Source organism: Varroa jacobsoni, unplaced genomic scaffold (assembly GCF_002532875.2).
Source record: "Varroa jacobsoni isolate VJ856 unplaced genomic scaffold, vjacob_1.0 scaffold_373, whole genome shotgun sequence".
NCBI lineage: Eukaryota > Metazoa > Arthropoda > Arachnida > Mesostigmata > Varroidae > Varroa > Varroa jacobsoni.
The window spans coordinates 52767-70073 of record NW_019213275.1 but is presented as its reverse complement, the minus strand read 5'-3'; the positions used below and the strand labels follow the sequence as shown (position 1 = coordinate 70073).

The 17307-nt window shown below is 40.7% G+C and overlaps 1 protein-coding gene and 1 long non-coding RNA gene across 7 annotated transcripts in view; one reads left to right on the top strand and one right to left on the bottom strand.

Moving 5' to 3' along the window:
- Positions 1 to 1286: 1286 nt before the first annotated feature.
- LOC111259844 (uncharacterized) lies at positions 1287 to 10347 on the top strand. The gene is made up of 3 exons (XR_002679879.2): positions 1287 to 1822; positions 2200 to 2273; positions 9965 to 10347. It is a non-coding gene; the product is annotated as an uncharacterized LOC111259844 (long non-coding RNA).
- A 1103-nt stretch (positions 10348 to 11450) lies between these two features.
- The window catches only part of pnt (ETS transcription factor pointed), a 41296-nt gene continuing 35439 nt past the window's right edge, over positions 11451 to 17307 (bottom strand). For 4 of the 6 annotated variants that reach the window (XM_022832129.2, XM_022832135.2, XM_022832131.2 and 1 more), the window contains 2 exons: positions 17071 to 17151; positions 11451 to 14767 (listed from right to left, as the gene is read on the bottom strand). In XM_022832129.2, coding sequence (XP_022687864.1) covers positions 13431 to 14767; positions 17071 to 17151 — 1418 coding nt within the window. In that variant the 3' untranslated portion in view covers positions 11451 to 13430. The remainder of the gene's footprint in view (positions 14768 to 17070; positions 17152 to 17307) is intronic. The other 2 variants (XM_022832132.2, XM_022832130.2) reach the window with 2 other exon arrangements.

The window sequence follows — 17307 nt, the reverse complement described above, 5'->3', positions numbered from 1 at the left end:
ATATATAACAGAGGCCATTGATCGACTAGATGTGAATTTATTCTTTTGATTATGATGTATAATGTTGGGACGTCCGATAAATAACTATTTTTAAGCAAAATTCGGCTGAATTTGCCCCACCAAGATGTTGGTCCCTTTCAACACTATGTTTCTAAAGAATCTATGTATTATCATAATAGTTGTTGGGTTCAGACGGACTAGCAAAAGTTGAAATCAGTCCAAATCACCCTCGAATAAAGCTACCAAACCAGGTGTGAACAGGCGACAGTGAACCGCACACATGTAAGCGGTAACTCCTACCAGAATAGGTCCATTTGCAAGGCCATTCTTACGTAGCAGCATTAGGGAGCTACTTACTTTTAATAAATATTCCAGACAATTTTTTTCAATTAAGTGTTTTTTGCGTATAATAACACTGTTGTAATATTTGATTCGAGTATGATTTTTTTAGACGTTCACGTAAGTTATGCTACGTGCAAAAAGAGCTTTTATGTAAAAGTTCATAATCTCAATCAGAAGTGTTTGCTTTTGCATAACAAACTTCGAGCCCTATCTCTAAAAATTAGAGAAAAAATCCATTTACCTGGTTCGTTACTCAACACTTTTTACTCTCGGTCAATAGACGAGCTTGCAAAAGATACAGTTGCAAGCTGTAAACAAATGTTATTTAAGCGCACGATAATCACATCGTTGAAGAAATTTAAAAATGAAGATTTTTAGGAAATTCTGTCATGCGTATTTGCCAAAATTTCGCGATGGCCATACGTTCTTGCGCATCTGGATATATGCGTATGGGTGCCTCGCTTCCACGATATAGGCTTACATATATGCATGTTACCAGTGCTTCACAGCATTCGAAGTTTCGCCAGGTACGCCCCCAGTAACGATGCTATGAGCGAAGAATTCTTTCGAAATGTGGTTATGCAAGAATTTATATTTCTTTAACAGGCAAAGCCTATCAAATGATATGACCTCAATGCTAAGAGATTTTGCCAGACCCTATACACAGGAGGCAGTTACGTTTGAAATTTTGGTATCGTTTTTATCAATTTTCAGCGGAACAGAATATGAAAAAAAATCGTTTGCTTTATTATTCTTTCTATTCTAATAGTGCATTTTAATTAGGTAAAACACTATCATTTAAAACTGTATTTTGGTAGAGTTGACTATCACTCAGACCAGAAGAAAAGTAGCCGAAACGATCTCTAACTATAATGAAAGGCCGAGTTGTAAACCAACGTAGGCTCAACTGCACATTCGCATATCACAGATTTTGTGAACTTCTATTGCAATCAATTCTTAGAGTTCAACCAGATTGATATAATAGGGCCTCCCATTGTTTTCATTAAGCTACATTTTCGTCCAATTATCAGAGATTTTTTGAGACGCTGCTGCATCGATGTTCCTGGAACGATGTGCTCGCGTGTGACATCCTAGCTTCTTTCTAAGATACGAGTTTCATTAGCTAGTTACGTATAATTTCACTTGCTGATTGCTAGAATCATCTCGAATTTAACAAAGCAGCTGTTACGTTTCGCTATTTGATGAGATAATTTATACTGAACAAGCTACTTAACCATATCCTAAATAGAGTTACATGAAGGTGTTGAGTTTTTTGTTCGGCGCTACAATTACATGTGACCTTCAGCCGGTACGATCAAGCGAAGTATCGGATCGCCTGCGCAGCGGTTGCGAGAATCTGATCAAGTGCCCAAAATAAGCCCGTGCTTCAATGTCTTCAGGGGTTGTAAACACCCATACGTGAGGACGGCACGAGCATACTGCACTGGGAAGGACGACCGGACTTTCAGCACCAAGCGAAGTGTGTTGAACCTCTAGTTTCGTACCTAGACCCCCTCGCTAAGAGTCTCTGGCAGTCACTAATGTCGCCAGCACATTATATCCTAATCGAACCGAAGGATTAATGAAGAAATGAGCCGGTCCTTGATGCCCAGTTTTATACTTTACATCGTATTAGCAGAGAATGTAAAGCCTTGCCTTTATATGCTACCCAGCTGTGCTTGATTTGTCGTTAACCTGACGAACCATTTATCGGGTAATTGGATGTTTGCGCTTTCATACGTCTACGCAAAATGTAACGTAACAATTTCTATCTCTTGATCGATGACAAATATTGATTTTTGTTTTTTTCGAACATTTTCAACCGTTACCTGATCGGAACCATGAATGTGGATGCAGGCTTGAAACACTCTCACTTCGAAGCCTACCTAACGTCTGTCAGCGGTGTAAGTGTATTCCCCGATAGAATAGTGGTGAGTATCGATGCTTGTCACGCGTAAAAACGGATGTTCAACACCGCGGCGCGGACGTTTCGTTGTGTTGAAAAATATGTGTACGCGATCGTTATTTTGTGCATGTAAATTACGTATATTCAATAAAACTACTAAGCAGAGAAAAAAATTACTTAACACAATGAAAAAGTAGTTAGGTATAAATAGTTCTTTTTTTTTTTTTTTTTTTTGGCTTAATAGGATTCAAAAACTAACTGAACTGGTTGAATTCCTTTTATACTAAAGAGTTTCACAGAAGAGTGTTTATGCACTACAACGGTTCTCAAGCGATTTTCATTGGCAATTAATTACTCAGCTTGTGACTAACTGTACGTTATTCGTATAGGGTCAGATAGGCTTTCTCCACTTGGCCCCTTCAACTTTTAAGGTTGGTACTGCCTTAGTTAGCATTGCCATCCGTACGAAGCAAATCGTATGCCTACGGCCGGTTTTAAACCTGGGCCATTCATCGGCCGTCCTTAAGTAGGACAGACAAACGCGTTACCGCTGTATCATCACGGAAACTTTTTACTCGATCTATGTGGAAAACAAATACCACCATCCCTTAACAAAATGCGCCTTTATTTATTTATGAATGGCACTTAATCAGCCGTTTTCCGTACAGGAATACTGGTAAGCTTGAAAATCGGACGCGATTTCACACTATTCAATTATATTTCTTAATCTATCCTAGTGAGTTCAGACCTGATCGGCCCGGAGCAGAGTTCGAAATTCGAATCCGCTGCAAACTTTCAATTCTCCGTTCTGTTAGACTACGCCTATAACCGCGTTGTAAATGACCTTATTGTGTTGCAATGTTCTGGTTGAATAACCATAAGTCTGTTCCAATAAGCCTACCAAACGGAATACTCGTTTCAACAATTAGATGATGTTGTTTTAATGATATCGTGCGAGACTTTGAGATAAGTGGCTAGTTTTTCTAGGCTAATCACCGCATGCTTCCATTGCGATAAAGTGTTGCTATGGGATAGTTAATAATTATGCACTAGTTCTGTTATCTCTTGGTGCCGATTATATAGTAGGTGACCAGAAAGTGAAGTAATGAGCACGTCAATATTTGGAAAAACTTCTAAATGACATCCTGGTACAAAGGCTGTATTGGGTTCCTTCAAAACTGAAAAAAACTTGGCCTTTTTTGAAATGCTATGCGTTATAAGGCTGGCACAAAAACGTTCCCAAATCATCAAGCATTGTTTAATAACTAGCCCCAAGTTTCATTTCTTTTCCCGGTTTTACAATCGAATCTTTGGCTACTTGAAAAACCGGTCAGAGTTTTTAAGACATAGCGACGTCTTCATATAGCTTACTTCTTAAGCCTCTTCAGCGGCCTGATGCTGACACATAATTGAAAAGATCGAATTAATATTGAAAAACCTAAACATGGTTTGGCTTAATTTTGCGATTAGCTGGCGAACTTATTTTGAATTGGCGATAAGATAATGGCGGCACAGTAATGGCGCAACTGTATTAGGGGCCTGGAATAATCGATGCAGGGGAAAGCGACATTTGCCATAGGCATCTACGAATATCTGTGACATCTGCACAGAGTGAGGGTAACTGAACGATCAACTTGAGCAGTGCACTCAAGTTAGGTCCAACTTTAACGTAGAGAAGTTAAATAGTACCCTAAAGTAACGCGATAACATAGACATTATATCAACCAAAACGCTATGACAGGATATTGTATAATAAAACAACAAGGCTAACTGCGACAAGATAACAAAGGTAGTGTAACAGGTAAATAGAAGAGTTGTACTGGTAGAGTAAGAGTTGTAGTTAGGGTGTTTAGACGATGCTGTGCAGTCCTTATTAAAGGAGTCCTGTGGCAAATTAACCTTAGGAACACGAAGTGCGGCATAAGTCCGATATAGGCCATTTAGTCCCGTATTGTGAACTACTTTAGGAGTGTCCCAGTTGTGCATACATGCATTTGATTGTACCTCTTTAAAAAAAGACGTTCAAAACCGGCAGGAAATACACTTCGTTTCGTGCTGGTGAGAGCCTGTCGTCCGAAGCAATGCTCATCTGAGACGGTAACACCGAATGTAAAACTCGGAACTATTCAATAAGGTTTAATGCCGACAGCCGTTTGGTCCCGCTAATGAAAAGATTTAATGCGAACCTCGCGAAATTTTTTTTTCGGTTGGGGGTTGTGGAATACATGAAAAGGCTTAAGAGAAATTTTTCTACAATCTTGGCTGGTTATAGTAACAAAAATCATTATTTCCTATTTACAAAGAAAATGTTCGAAACAAAGTAAGCAAACATGGGAATACATCATTAGTTGATGTCATTAAAGTTTGCTACTAAGTTCTCCATATTATAAGGATCATTTTGGTTTCCATCAGCCAAAAATAGCGCTATAAAGACCGTTACAAGAAGTGAACATTGATTTGGCGTCTTGTAACTTTTCTTTGAATCGAAGAAATGAGGGTCAAAAATAAAATCAATTAATTAGATATGTCCTGATCGTTTATACATAATGACCAGTTTATTTTAATAATAATACTAGATGTGTTATCGTTAGTTGCATATGAACTCTTCTTGATCTCGCAAATCTCTGACGAATCGCATGTGTTACCCATTCTCCTTAATAAAAATAATTCTAGGTTAAGTATATATTCAAACAGATCTGGTATTGAAATAAAACTTCAAACTTTTTTTTGCTATTTGCACAATTTTCACAGTTTAAATTTTAAACAGTTTAAAAAGCTAAATTCCGATTAAAGTTATCGTCTATAAAATCGACCAGCGGTTAAAACATTTCTCTCAGCTTTTTGTACGATATTTGTGAGTTTTGACAGTCACGCCTTTTAGGCGTCCTTAACAAGATTTTAAAAAAGGTTTCTCTTCGAAGTCAATTTTTCAAATATTTCTAGATAAATCATTACTTCGAAAAATAGATTATCCTATTTGAGCGCATACACGTTAAGTAAAAAAAAAAAACACGAACCGGAAAAAAATCCCTCCGGGTGTCTAGAGTATTCCAAATCCTCACGGTCGGTGCAAACATATTTTGTTGGCTTGTTTTTAACGACGCGCTTATTATCAAAAATAAATGTTTCTCCAAAGATTTTCCGCCTAGATTATCTATTTCCTGTTTTTTTTTTTTTAAATAATCAAACGTCTTCATATCTTTCATATCGAATGAGTTAGAAGAAAGAAAAACGGCTAGTCTGGAGAGGGTAGCTAAAAATAAATTTCAGTGTCAACCTAATTGTTGCCTGCTCAGAAAGCGCTTGCGTACTGTGTGTTTGAGACTGCCAAAAACTTCTCAACTCTCTAAATGCTTATAAACGTTGCCTCTTCTTGTATTATACATATGTATGTATACTTTTTTTGATTGACGACCAGACCAAGAGTTACGCCAAGGTGCTACCCTGGTACATATTTTTGTTTAACACGAATATATATTGTCTTTCTTTAAACAAAACGAACCCAAGCTGGGATGCGTAATTTCGCCTATTTGACCAAAGCTGTCAAATGCTGCAGTAGCAAATTATGCTTATAATAAAGGTCGTCTTTAGGTTCCAACGGTAATATCTTGTATTTCCTATGATAACTTTCCACGAGCGAGTCTCGACCGGTGGGCAACAGGCACGCGTGAGAGCCATCCCTAGCGCTTACGCTACTATTATGAAGCTCCTCCATGTGGGCACTAAAAAGGCAAATATGACGGTGTTCTAAGTAGCTTCGACAACGCTATCGCATCGTAAAAACGCTTTAGCTACGATGTCCGACTTCCAAGCTTTATAAAATGATGACTTTTTGCTGTTGTTATGCGTTTAATATTCGCTTATCACCGGAGACCTGTTGGAATTTGTATTTTTATTTTAAATAAGCGTTTTTATAAACCGATAGGCATTATTTTAGACGGCCAGCTCCAAGCTGTGTACTTCTATGTTGATTTTAATAAACACAAATCTGCGGAATAGAACGGATGATTTAAAAACGCTTCTGTTTTCAACAAACCCAACTTCCGTTAATATTTCGAAATGCGGTTAGCCCGCCAGAAGCACAGTGACCCGCTGATGACAAGTACGAATGGCTAGCTCTTCCCGCTTACCAAAATTTCGGCTGATCGGCAAAGCCTTAGAAACAATAATTGCTTCATGTCCAGTGTTGGCGTTGAGCATCGTTTAAAACGTCTATTCGTTCACGCACAAGACAGTGTGTTTACGCCAGATTTCAACCCTAGACTGTTATTCCGCCCTCCCCAACCTATAGGCCTTATTTCTGTGTATCATCAACATGCCATATTACGGCGATCCGAAATGTTATAAAGCCGGTAAATTAAGTCAAAACATAGACTATCTAGCTGTTTGCCTTCTCTCTAGAACCAAGAAGCTAAACGACCAAATTTCGATAACAACTTAAGAATTTCCCACGTGGGCTCAGCTGCTCCCATTTCATTCTGATGCTATCTGAACCATGAAAGGTTGCTACAAGACCAAGATTGCTCGGCACATGATCTTAACCTTAGCTTTCGTTTTCACAATTACCTGTTTATTTATATGTTTATAAACGAGTATAGTCCATAAAATACGGAAAGGTTCAGATATGCTCGTCCCAAAGGTAGACAAGGCAGGTTTCTGGCTGCGAAAAATAAACCTATTCCCGTTCATTCTGCCAAGTTCAACGATGCACGATATTTAAAGATTTTATTGCTACCATACTAGAAAATTGCCGTTATACTACTAGCCTGTTAGGGAGAAAGGGACAGAGATTAAAGAATGACAAAATAACATTTTTTATCGAATATTTCGCTACTAACGTAAGTATAATTTTCAACGGCTTATCAATGTTATGCTAAACAAAAAAAGACCACTTAATTAGAATATATTGTTTATTATCTAAAAACGTTTTAAAGAACGAATTGAATAGATGCGGTACGTGTTTGCCATTAAGAGTATAACAAACGCCTATACAATAGGCTAGAAGATAAATAAATCTATAAATCAAAAAGACAGTGAAATGCATCAATATATTGCAAAATATAATCTACTCAGAGTAGGCATATTAACACACTGCCACTTAGAAGGACGAATGTACCTTTTCAATTAACTAAAAAGTCGGAATTTTGATGCACAGACATCAAAAACCTTCCTAGATCACGATCCACGCTAGCTCTACGTTGCGCATTATTTAGAAAATGATATTTATAAAATCTATCGATACTCCATTTATATCTCGATGAATATGTTTTTTTCACCACTTACTCAACATTGTTTTTAATTTATCCGATCAGAGCTTGATTCTCTGATAGATCTCCCACTCCACGAGTCGCCCCACTCTGTAGAGCGTCATAACCTTGTGTTTCACCCTTCGCTTATCGAAAACAAGCTTATCATTTAGGCAAGCGAATTTACCGTGTAATATGTCAAAACCCTATCCGATTTTTTCAAATGAAACTTTGTGATTTTGATGTTGTTTCCTGTCCTATTTTCTAAATGGCCTTCATCATGTTGTTGATCTACTTCGGAGGTCAGTCCATCAGTTCCTTAAAGAGATTGAACACTTGATTTGCTACGATTTATTAAATACTATCATATTAAATTTTGGCTATAGATAATTTTTGAATATGGATATATTTTAAACTAATTGGTCGGACATAAACTGACATCACAAGCTCATTCTTTATATACATGTACGACAGGTCTTGCCGCTTTGTCAATTGGCATATGTCTTCGTTTTAAGCTGTTCGAGTCTTTTCAAATTTGATCCTCGTGAGTTGGTGGAGTAGTAACATGTTTGCTTATGGAACGTATGTTCGTCGAGGTTTGAAACCTGGCGTAGTCACCTTTCACTTCCTGCTTGAAAGAACCAGCTGTCAAAATCAATGCTTAACTATAGTAGAGTCGAACGTAAAGTTCAGCACTTTCTTTGCACCTCTGATGCACCTTACTTATTCTTTAGGCATTCGGGAGGGCGTATTGATCGCAGTCCCGGACATTGCTACTGCTCTATGACATCTCCTGCTGTTGAAGCAGACATCTTTAAAATGAAATGAACAAATAAATAGTATTTGTTAAATCTAGGTAATGTGATAGGTCTAACATTGTATTCTCCTATCTGCAAATAAGGTCGCTAAACGCCGACCAGTAATGGCATGTCGTATGATAGGTAGACCAACTGCTTTACCGAGGTGGGGTGCTATCCTAAACATCTTTCGAGGAACTTTTGCTCCATCCAATTTGGGCAAAAAACTTGCCTTGCTGTTAGACAGTCTTAGAAAATTGGCAAGGCAAACTTTGAAATTAGATAACCCAAGCTCTATTTTGACACATTGAATAGCGTGTCCCAATAGATACTGCTATAACCGCTGATGATTTGCCCTCGCTATAATATGCTGTCGGAACGACGAGCCTATATCGGACGACACTGTCGCTCCCAAACGCGTGAAGGCATTCGAACGAGTTATTTGTCCGGGTCACAATTTTCATAGTGTCCTCATAGTGTCCTCAACTTTATTGCTTCGTGCCCTCGAAGCAAAACTTCGAAACACTATCGGCACCTGCTGGTTGGTTCTTCTGTAGTGAACTCTTCATTAACCTCAATAAATAATAAGCCCGCTTTTGGCTAACTCAAGGAAGTTGATTTTCCCTAGAACCAATGCGTTACGCGTAATTACAAATTTCATGAAGACATCACAGAGGATTCGTGTTTGTTCTTCAGAAACTGGCACCACCACTTACCTACGAAATCCCTGCACGTCTTACTCTGGCGTCGTTCAAGCTTTGTAAGAACCGCCGTGAGAAATAAAGCTTTAAGTATGTAGTGGCAATGCCGCGTTAACTAAACGAGGCTCCAAAACCTCGTTCCCCATTTAAAATTTCAAAGGGCTAAGTTTTTCGCCCCTGTGGCAGGTATGCCCTAACGTCTGTGTCAAGCAAGACTACAGGGAAGGAAACAGCCAGAGAATTTATATAGACTCAATTGCAATAGCTTTTGGTTCTAGCTAAAACTAGAGTAATTGGCTTGACTAAAATTGATATAACATGTCCGTTATTTAGAGATGTATGTACGTATATAACAGATGTTAATAACTTGAATCTTTCTGTTTTGTCTGCCTGCAAAGGAAGTCGTTGAACTTACGAATTAGAAGATTACAGTAGAAAAACACAGACGAACAAGGTGGCGGGTAAAGCGGATCATTTCTAACTTACCAAAACTGAATACAACATAATAAGGTCATCCTTGCCTCTTGAACGCAAAGATTACACGCTAACAATCAAGTCGAACAAATAAAGGTTCGTCTTGGAAAAGGAACCAAACAATGAGTTTAACAAATGGCTATATTTGTTTTGTAGTAATGCTGCGTCTCTTCACCGAAGTGTTATAATAGTAACTTACGAAGCTCAAAACCCACGTTGCGTTCAATGATGGCCTTAACGTGAAGAAAAGAGTTCTTCGTTCTAGAAGTCGAATAAACAAACCGACCTGATATATTTTTCTGATAACAACAGTGATCAGATGAATCCAGTTTGCTTTTAGTATAAGCATAATTTAATACGTATTAGATGCAACTACAAATTAACATAAATCGGTTTGATAACACTTTCGAATATTACGCGCGTCATTCCCGGTAGGCGCGGCTCCAGATGACTAACTTACGGTGTGTCACACGTCTACGCCCGAATTCAAATTTTCAGCGGTCTGCAAATACCCCACCATTGCGCGGCTACAAGGATACGGACAGAGTAATGCGAAGTGTGGTAGAAAGCTACTTCCTACGCCACTGCATGACCCGCCCACGATCTTTCACATGTTCTTGTAGCTAGTTTTTTTTCTATATTATTAATTATGGTCACGTTATATATGTTCTAATGACGTCGCGATGGCCTCTCAAGCGTAATCAAACGGACGCGACATGATTTCGATGCCCGTGTGGTTTTAGCCGGCGGCGGCGGCGGCGGCGGCGGCCTTTTTGTCGACGAAAGCGCTGTCCCGGTTCTGGATCTGGTTTCCTAAGTGTTACAATTTAATTACTCCTTCGAATTCGTGTAAATCAAATAAATAATATTATTTTTGTGCAGATAGTGAATTTTATCGTAATCTAGTATGTTTATACGATCACAATAGCCATGCAGTTATATCGACTAAATAACATACCGGGCTACCAGGAACTATACCGGAAGGTATAGTTCTTCAATTCGCACTCGAAGGGCTCACTCGATCCAATAGCGGTTGGTGAGAAGCCCCAGGATATGAAATTTGACGTAATCTCTTCGTTGAATAACCAGTCTCACTAACAACAAATAGAACTTATTGTATATCACTCGGCCTGGCAGAGTTCGGTAGGGGACAGTGAACACTTTGTCTTTCTTTGCGCATGTAACAAGGACTTTGCTGCTTAGAAAAGCGGATTACGATTTTAGAGTAGTAAACATTAATACTTATCAATTAACTTTAGCGGATCGTTGGAATGTCCAAGTTCTAAATTAAGAAATGCATAATTAAGATGTCTGAGGAAACCTTAATTACGCAGCGAATATAAGAAGTTCTACGGAGTAGCAGCATGTAACACTATTTTAAACGGGCAAAAACGCTGGGAGCTACCGAAAGTGTTTGCTTTATGCCGTAAAGGAGAGTTCCGTATTTCTCAGTACAACCGAAGTGTCACTGGGTTTTTTTTGCCCATCTAGCCTTGAATGCATTACTTCATAATAAAAATCGATGACAAACTCTTCGAAATACGAGAATAATCTTATTTTGGCTACAGAGTATCTAACTGGACAGTACTATGATTTAGTGGGCGAAGGTATCTCGATGTCGACATGTTACTGGTATCGATCGCTTGATAATAATGAAGAATCAATACCTTTTTGTAATAAAGATAATTAAAGTTTTTGTGCGGGGGTGAGGCAATATTAATAAGGGGCTGTTATGAGGACACTTGCTCAAGTATTAGTGAACTGCTCTTTATCTTCCTGTTGTATGAGTGTAAGGATTCCAAGACAACCCCTTAGAACATTTACATACCGATCGAGGATTGTTTCGGAAAGTGCTTGTTTATACTTTGCCTAATAATTCTTGATTTATTATTATTTAGCTGGAGATAAACATTTCTTAATACACATTATTATTATACCTATTGTATACAAATTATATTATTTCCAAGAGTATTCCAAGACAAGATTTTTTTTTCATAGAACTTTGTAAGTTTATTTTTCTCCTTTTCTATCTATTTTTGGTTTGTACACATGTTCAACTATTCGTTCGACATAATTATTACCGTAATTATCATCATCACCACCATCTTCATCATTATTATATAATAGTATTATAGTTACTATTTGAATATTATTAATTTAATTAGCTCACTTTCCACTGCATCTCGTTCTTATTATATAATTACTTGTTCTTTGTATGTCTTCCACAAGTGCTTATTTTTCTCTTGTGTGCCGTATTTATTTTCTTGCCCCTCAGTTTTTCCGTACTCTCTTTTTAATAGAATAAATATCCTTGAAATATATATTACGTTGCATCGTATGTACAATACTTCAACAAACGACCCCATCTGCTTCGGTTTATAGCTGTAAACACAACTTGAAACGGACCCAGTCTATGGGCTTGTCACTCCACACAGCTAAGAGTACCACTGGTCCGCGTGTTTTTTTCGTTACGTGGAAAATACTATTTTTATGTACTTTTACTTGGTGTTTTTTGTCTTAATGACCATAAGGCACTTCAGCACAGATTTCGTATCATATCACGACTGGTCGCCTCGGAAAAACGTCTTCATTTTTTACGGTCGAGAGTGCGTCTCTCGTGAAAAAAGAGCGTTCATATACCTCGAAATCAAAGACAAAGTCCGTTCCAGTGTCGTATGAAGATGGGGTCGCGCTTTTCTTTATATCGTCGTCGTCGTCGTCGTCGTCGTAACGTTAAACGAAATAATGGGACGTACCGCCTTTGAGATCACAGGTATTGCATCAAACCGGTGACCCTCATGCATCGTGGTGATGATGATCATGATCGTAATGTGTCGTGATTATGGGCCCCGCGTGCAATTATACGCAAGCATCCGTGCAGTTTGTCTTATCCGTTTAGACACGTTCGTTGCTTGCAAATATCCAATGTCTACGCTGCCACTGTTTCTCCATACGCACCAAGCGATCATCCTCATTTTGTACACTCGTCCGAAAACGTTTCGATATTTCATATTGTAATAAGGACTGCGCAACCTAACGAGAACAACGGACGCTGTTATCAGTATATACCACGTGGCGTTTATCAGCCAGTACGCAGAAGTGAAGCTTTATAGAGGCCGTAAACTGTATGGGTGCTTAAGATCGCCGCCTTGTGCCTCCCAAATGGCGGAATCTGACACAATGCTTTGTGGTCACCGTAATGGACGACGAGTGTGCTCCTTTGTCTCAAATAATAAACTGTTTTGACAGAATTCCACCATTTTCTCTATACTTCCCTCCCTCCCTCCCCTCTCTTTCTCTTTGTTACTTTCAGTTTATAAGACCTCAGTCAGTTCATGTCGCGGCTTCGTACGGCGCTGCAATACGTTCTTAGAGATTGCAGTTTAGGTGAAATCAACAATGAGTCGTTCACTAGGCCGCCGTTTATTATATATATAGAGGTTTGATTACATTACATTATAGCATTATAACAAGGGGATATATCTTTGTCTTGGCCCACACATCGCGCCCAGGCGGTACGTCCTTTAAAAGCGTGTCAATCAACAACAGTCGGGTAGAATAATGTTTATAAACGAATAAAGTTTTTTTTTTCTTTTTCATAGATTCGCGTTTAGACCTTGTTTTTTTTTTTCCTAATTTGATTTTGTATTCCCGTTGGTCCTTTTGTTATGGTTAACGCCTCAACTTCCCTAGCTTACGTCTAGCGTAACAGTCGATGCTCGCGCGGGAGAAGAGTGAACGAAGCCAGAGGACTTCGACTATGGTGCATTTCGATATATTGATTTTATCAGTGACGACGAGCTGGTAATGAATTTTGCAAAGGTTGCCATTAGTCGTTGCTGCCCTGACTCTCTTTGTACCGTCATTGTTGATACGTGGTGTTGCGCGCAATTGCTACGTTTGGCTGAAGTAAAGACAAGCTATGGTATTACAGCTCTCTCTTGCTCCCTCATTAAGCAGTTAATTAACACTGGGTAATTGTCAAAGGGCTTTGTTCGTCCTCTTTCTTTGGATCCGTCTTAAGATTGACTGCCGCATGTAGATCTTCCGCTGTAATGCCAAGGATCGTGTGAAGGTCACAAACGAACCTGTACACATAACGCTTTCCTGATGATTTGTGAATGATATTTTTGTCGTAGTAATAGCGCAGTCCTCGGGATAATTTCTCATAGTTCATCTTCGGTTTGTTCTTACGATGGCCCCATCGACGAGCGACTTCATCGGGATCGGTAAGCTTGAACTCCCAGCCATTGCCTGTCCAAGAGATGAAATTCTGGCACGATTTATCTGTTAATAACTCGAGCAGAAACTGCCATAGCTGAATAGGGGCACTTCCGGCCAGCACTGACGCCTGGATGAACGGTCGTGAGTCATTTGCATAGTTTGAGAACTGATACCGTTGCAGCGAGTACGGAGCGTAATGAAACGGTTCGATTCCACCGGTCTGCCCAGTTCCACCATTAAGATTACTCCCGTTACCTGAGACGGTACCAGCGCCTGACGTGCTAACGAACCTCTGCGCGCCTTGAGTTCCCCCTATAGGCGTAATCGTCGTTTGGGGCGGACTGTGCTGCTGCTGCTGCTGCTGCTGCTGTTGCTGTAAACAGTTCTGTACGCCGCCCCAGGGTGTTGGCGGTGAGGTCGAGTCGGCACGACTTTGGTGGAGCGTCTGGAGTCCACTGTGTTGTTGCCGGCTATTGGCAGCTTGTTGTTGTTGTTGCTGCTGCTGCTGCTGCTGCTGCTGCTGTTGCTGCTGCTGCTGCTGTTGAACGGCCGCGCTGAGCACGCTGGCGCTTACCTGAGGCACGGTTTGGAATTGGGGATCGTACGGTGATGAGTCGAAGAAGTTTCCCATGGTCTGCTGTCCATTCCCGCTATTCGTTCCTGTTGCATTGTTGTTAATTAGCAACGTGTTATTGTTTAGGGTATTGACATTTAGAAGTGAACTTGTTATCGAGATAGGAAATGGGCTATTGTTGTTATTGTTGTTAGTAGGGCTGCCGCTGTTGTTATTGTTGTTGTTATTGTTGTTGCTACTGGGCTTGAGTACGATAGGCGAATTTGATGAGGGCGAAGTCGCCATGAGGTTCTTGTGGGTGTATGTCGATACGTTTTTAACATCATTGTACGATGCGTTATGGTACGACGTTGATGGGTAGAACTCCGGGGGTTGGTCGTAGTACGGAGGATAGTACTGACTAGGATCAGGCCCGTAATGTTGATCCTCGTATCCTGAGCCGACGATAACTTCGGGGGAAGCATCCGGGGCCGAGTTTCCCGTCATCGCATCATTCAGGTAGCCTGCAATATTTCCGACCCACAAAATAAATAAACAGAAAATAAAATACCGATAAGGATCACTGAATATATGTATAGTTGTCTGTCTTTAATTGCTTATTTAGTTATTTTTAGTAGTTTGATTATTGAGCGTAGAGAAGCCGTCGCCATTATAATTCCAGCAAACAGTAAAGATTCAAGATAGCCGCGTTTATCTACAAGATAAAGAAAGGCTACGAGTAATAGTTCTCTTGTAGGAGTTCCACAGTATGGAGGTTTAGCAGGCGTTGTTTGACGCGGTTGCAATGTTTTGGTCTTTGATCTTAGTAAAACGATCGGCATAAGTACTCTACGAAAGCTGTATCTCTTTACTACTACCACAGCCGCTACGATGCCAGCACCGGGAGCTTAGTTACCCTTTTCTCGCCAGAAATAAGCAAAAGGCCCTCAGCGGAAACTGACTCAGACCGCCTTGAATACTGTATTTCAACTTTGTCTCCTTGAAGTCAGAGTTATCACTGTTGCCGCTGCTGGCCTTCGAAACATCGTTAAGGATCGGCGTAATCGGCGATTCTCATTCGAAGTAAAACAACCAAACCAAACCAACATGATCATTTCGCGGCCTTCTCTTTTCAAATACTAATGTATTCATACAGGTCCATGTAGCCTGTGCTGGCTGGCTATCTGTTTGCGCTCGAATAGGGTAAAGCCTATCCTTCGACGATTAGTCGCGTAGACGTACGTGTCGACGAGTCGTCAGCACAAGGAGCAGCTGATGTTTGTCGGCTACAACGTGGCCAGGCTGCTATTACAACTAATACTATGACCGCTACTAGTTCTGCTGATATTACTACGGCAGCACGTCCGGCTCATCTCAAGCCTACGCAAACCTTAAAGAGAAGAAAGAAGGATCTTTTCGCAGAGAGTTACTATAGAAGCGATCTACGGAGGATGCGGCCTGCTGTGACTCGTTGTGCTCCATACGAAACAGTCAGCGGAAGAGCTAAACAACAAATAAGTAGCAGCCCCTAGCAGTGGCCAGCAATCCAGTCGTCGTAGATCAACTGGGGTTGCTCCTACTACTTCTGTCTGCGTATCTGGCTGCCTAGTGGAGTCCCCATGCTGGCACAACCCGTACACAGAGGTTTGGCTGCTGCTGGTGCCTGTGCTAAAGCCGCCGCCGTCGTCTTCGAAAGGTTAGCACCGTCTGCGCCGGAACCCAGCTGGTACCGTGGATCTGGTAGAGAGTGCTAGCTGACTGTCGGCTGTTTATCTAAGTGTAGTGTGTGTGTGTATGCATGTATGTATGTGCCTTGTGTTAGGTGAAACTATCAGTGTCCTCCTTTGTCTTTTTTCTTGTCTCCATCCGTGTCTATCTGTTTGGCTGGTAATATTTGTGTGTATAGATTCATGTCTGTGTGTAAGCATGTGCGCTGCACGTAGAGACTCAACGACCACACCAAGAGCGACGGAGAACGGTCATGGGAACGATCGATGGTGACGGCCGGGGAACGATCGAGCGCGCAACAGGTTGAATGTTGTGATGCGGTTAAGCGCACCGGTGGGGAGCCAGGTCAGGAGGTAGTCAGGTGTCGAGCGGAACATACACATAGACGTAAGAAATAGATGAAAATCAAAAGCGAACCAGTCAAAAAAATAGTCACTCGCGTAGATCAGACCGATGCAGATGGGCGATTGTGCCAAAGATGAAGGGTCGTTCTGATAGAACATTTAATTAAAACTGGAAAGACATCAGGTTATCAGGCGTAGAAAGGCATCATAGGTACGATCGGAAAACTACGAGTGCCATGCAACTGAGCCAAACTCTCAAATTAGCAAGAAGTATAGGTGGAAAGGACGTGGAAAAATCATGAGCTCTCTCGTAGACCACAAGGCTATATCAATAAGCCTTTTGTATTATGCAAAAAGACGCTAGAGCGTTAATCCAAGGGTTGAGCAGCCAGCAAAAAATTGACCATTCGTGGGGTAAATATTTACATATGCAAGGAGATATGCGTGTAACAATTAAAGGTAAATACAATGAGAGACTGGATTGAAAACCGAAGTGGGTGAATGATGGATGAGGTGTACAGATATTAACAGATGAGGATGTGAGGACGTGGAAAAAAGTAAGACGACCAGATAAAATAGGCCTTCGCTTTTGTTTTGTTCTTCTCGAACAGAGGATGCAAACCAACAATATCCAAATGCCGACCATAGCATCAATCTGGGAAGGAGGCAAAGGGGATCCGCTTCGGATCTGGTCCAATCCTTCATCAGGTGGACTCACTACATCGGAAGCTCCGAAAGCAACAACTCACACTTACCACAGTCGGATTTCTCGACCTTGATTTGAACGTCCGCTGGCAGTCGGTATCCGTTAAGGCGTGTCGAATCGAACGCCGTTCCTGTAACCGGCGATAGTAACATTGTAATCCTTAGCTGGTTGCAATCCTTCACCGGTACGCTTAAAGATTGCTGGGGGGGGGGGGGGGGGAGTCGCGAGGGGGAGGTGGGGGGGGGGGGGGGGGGGGGGGGGGGGTATTGGAGTAGATAGTCGGGCA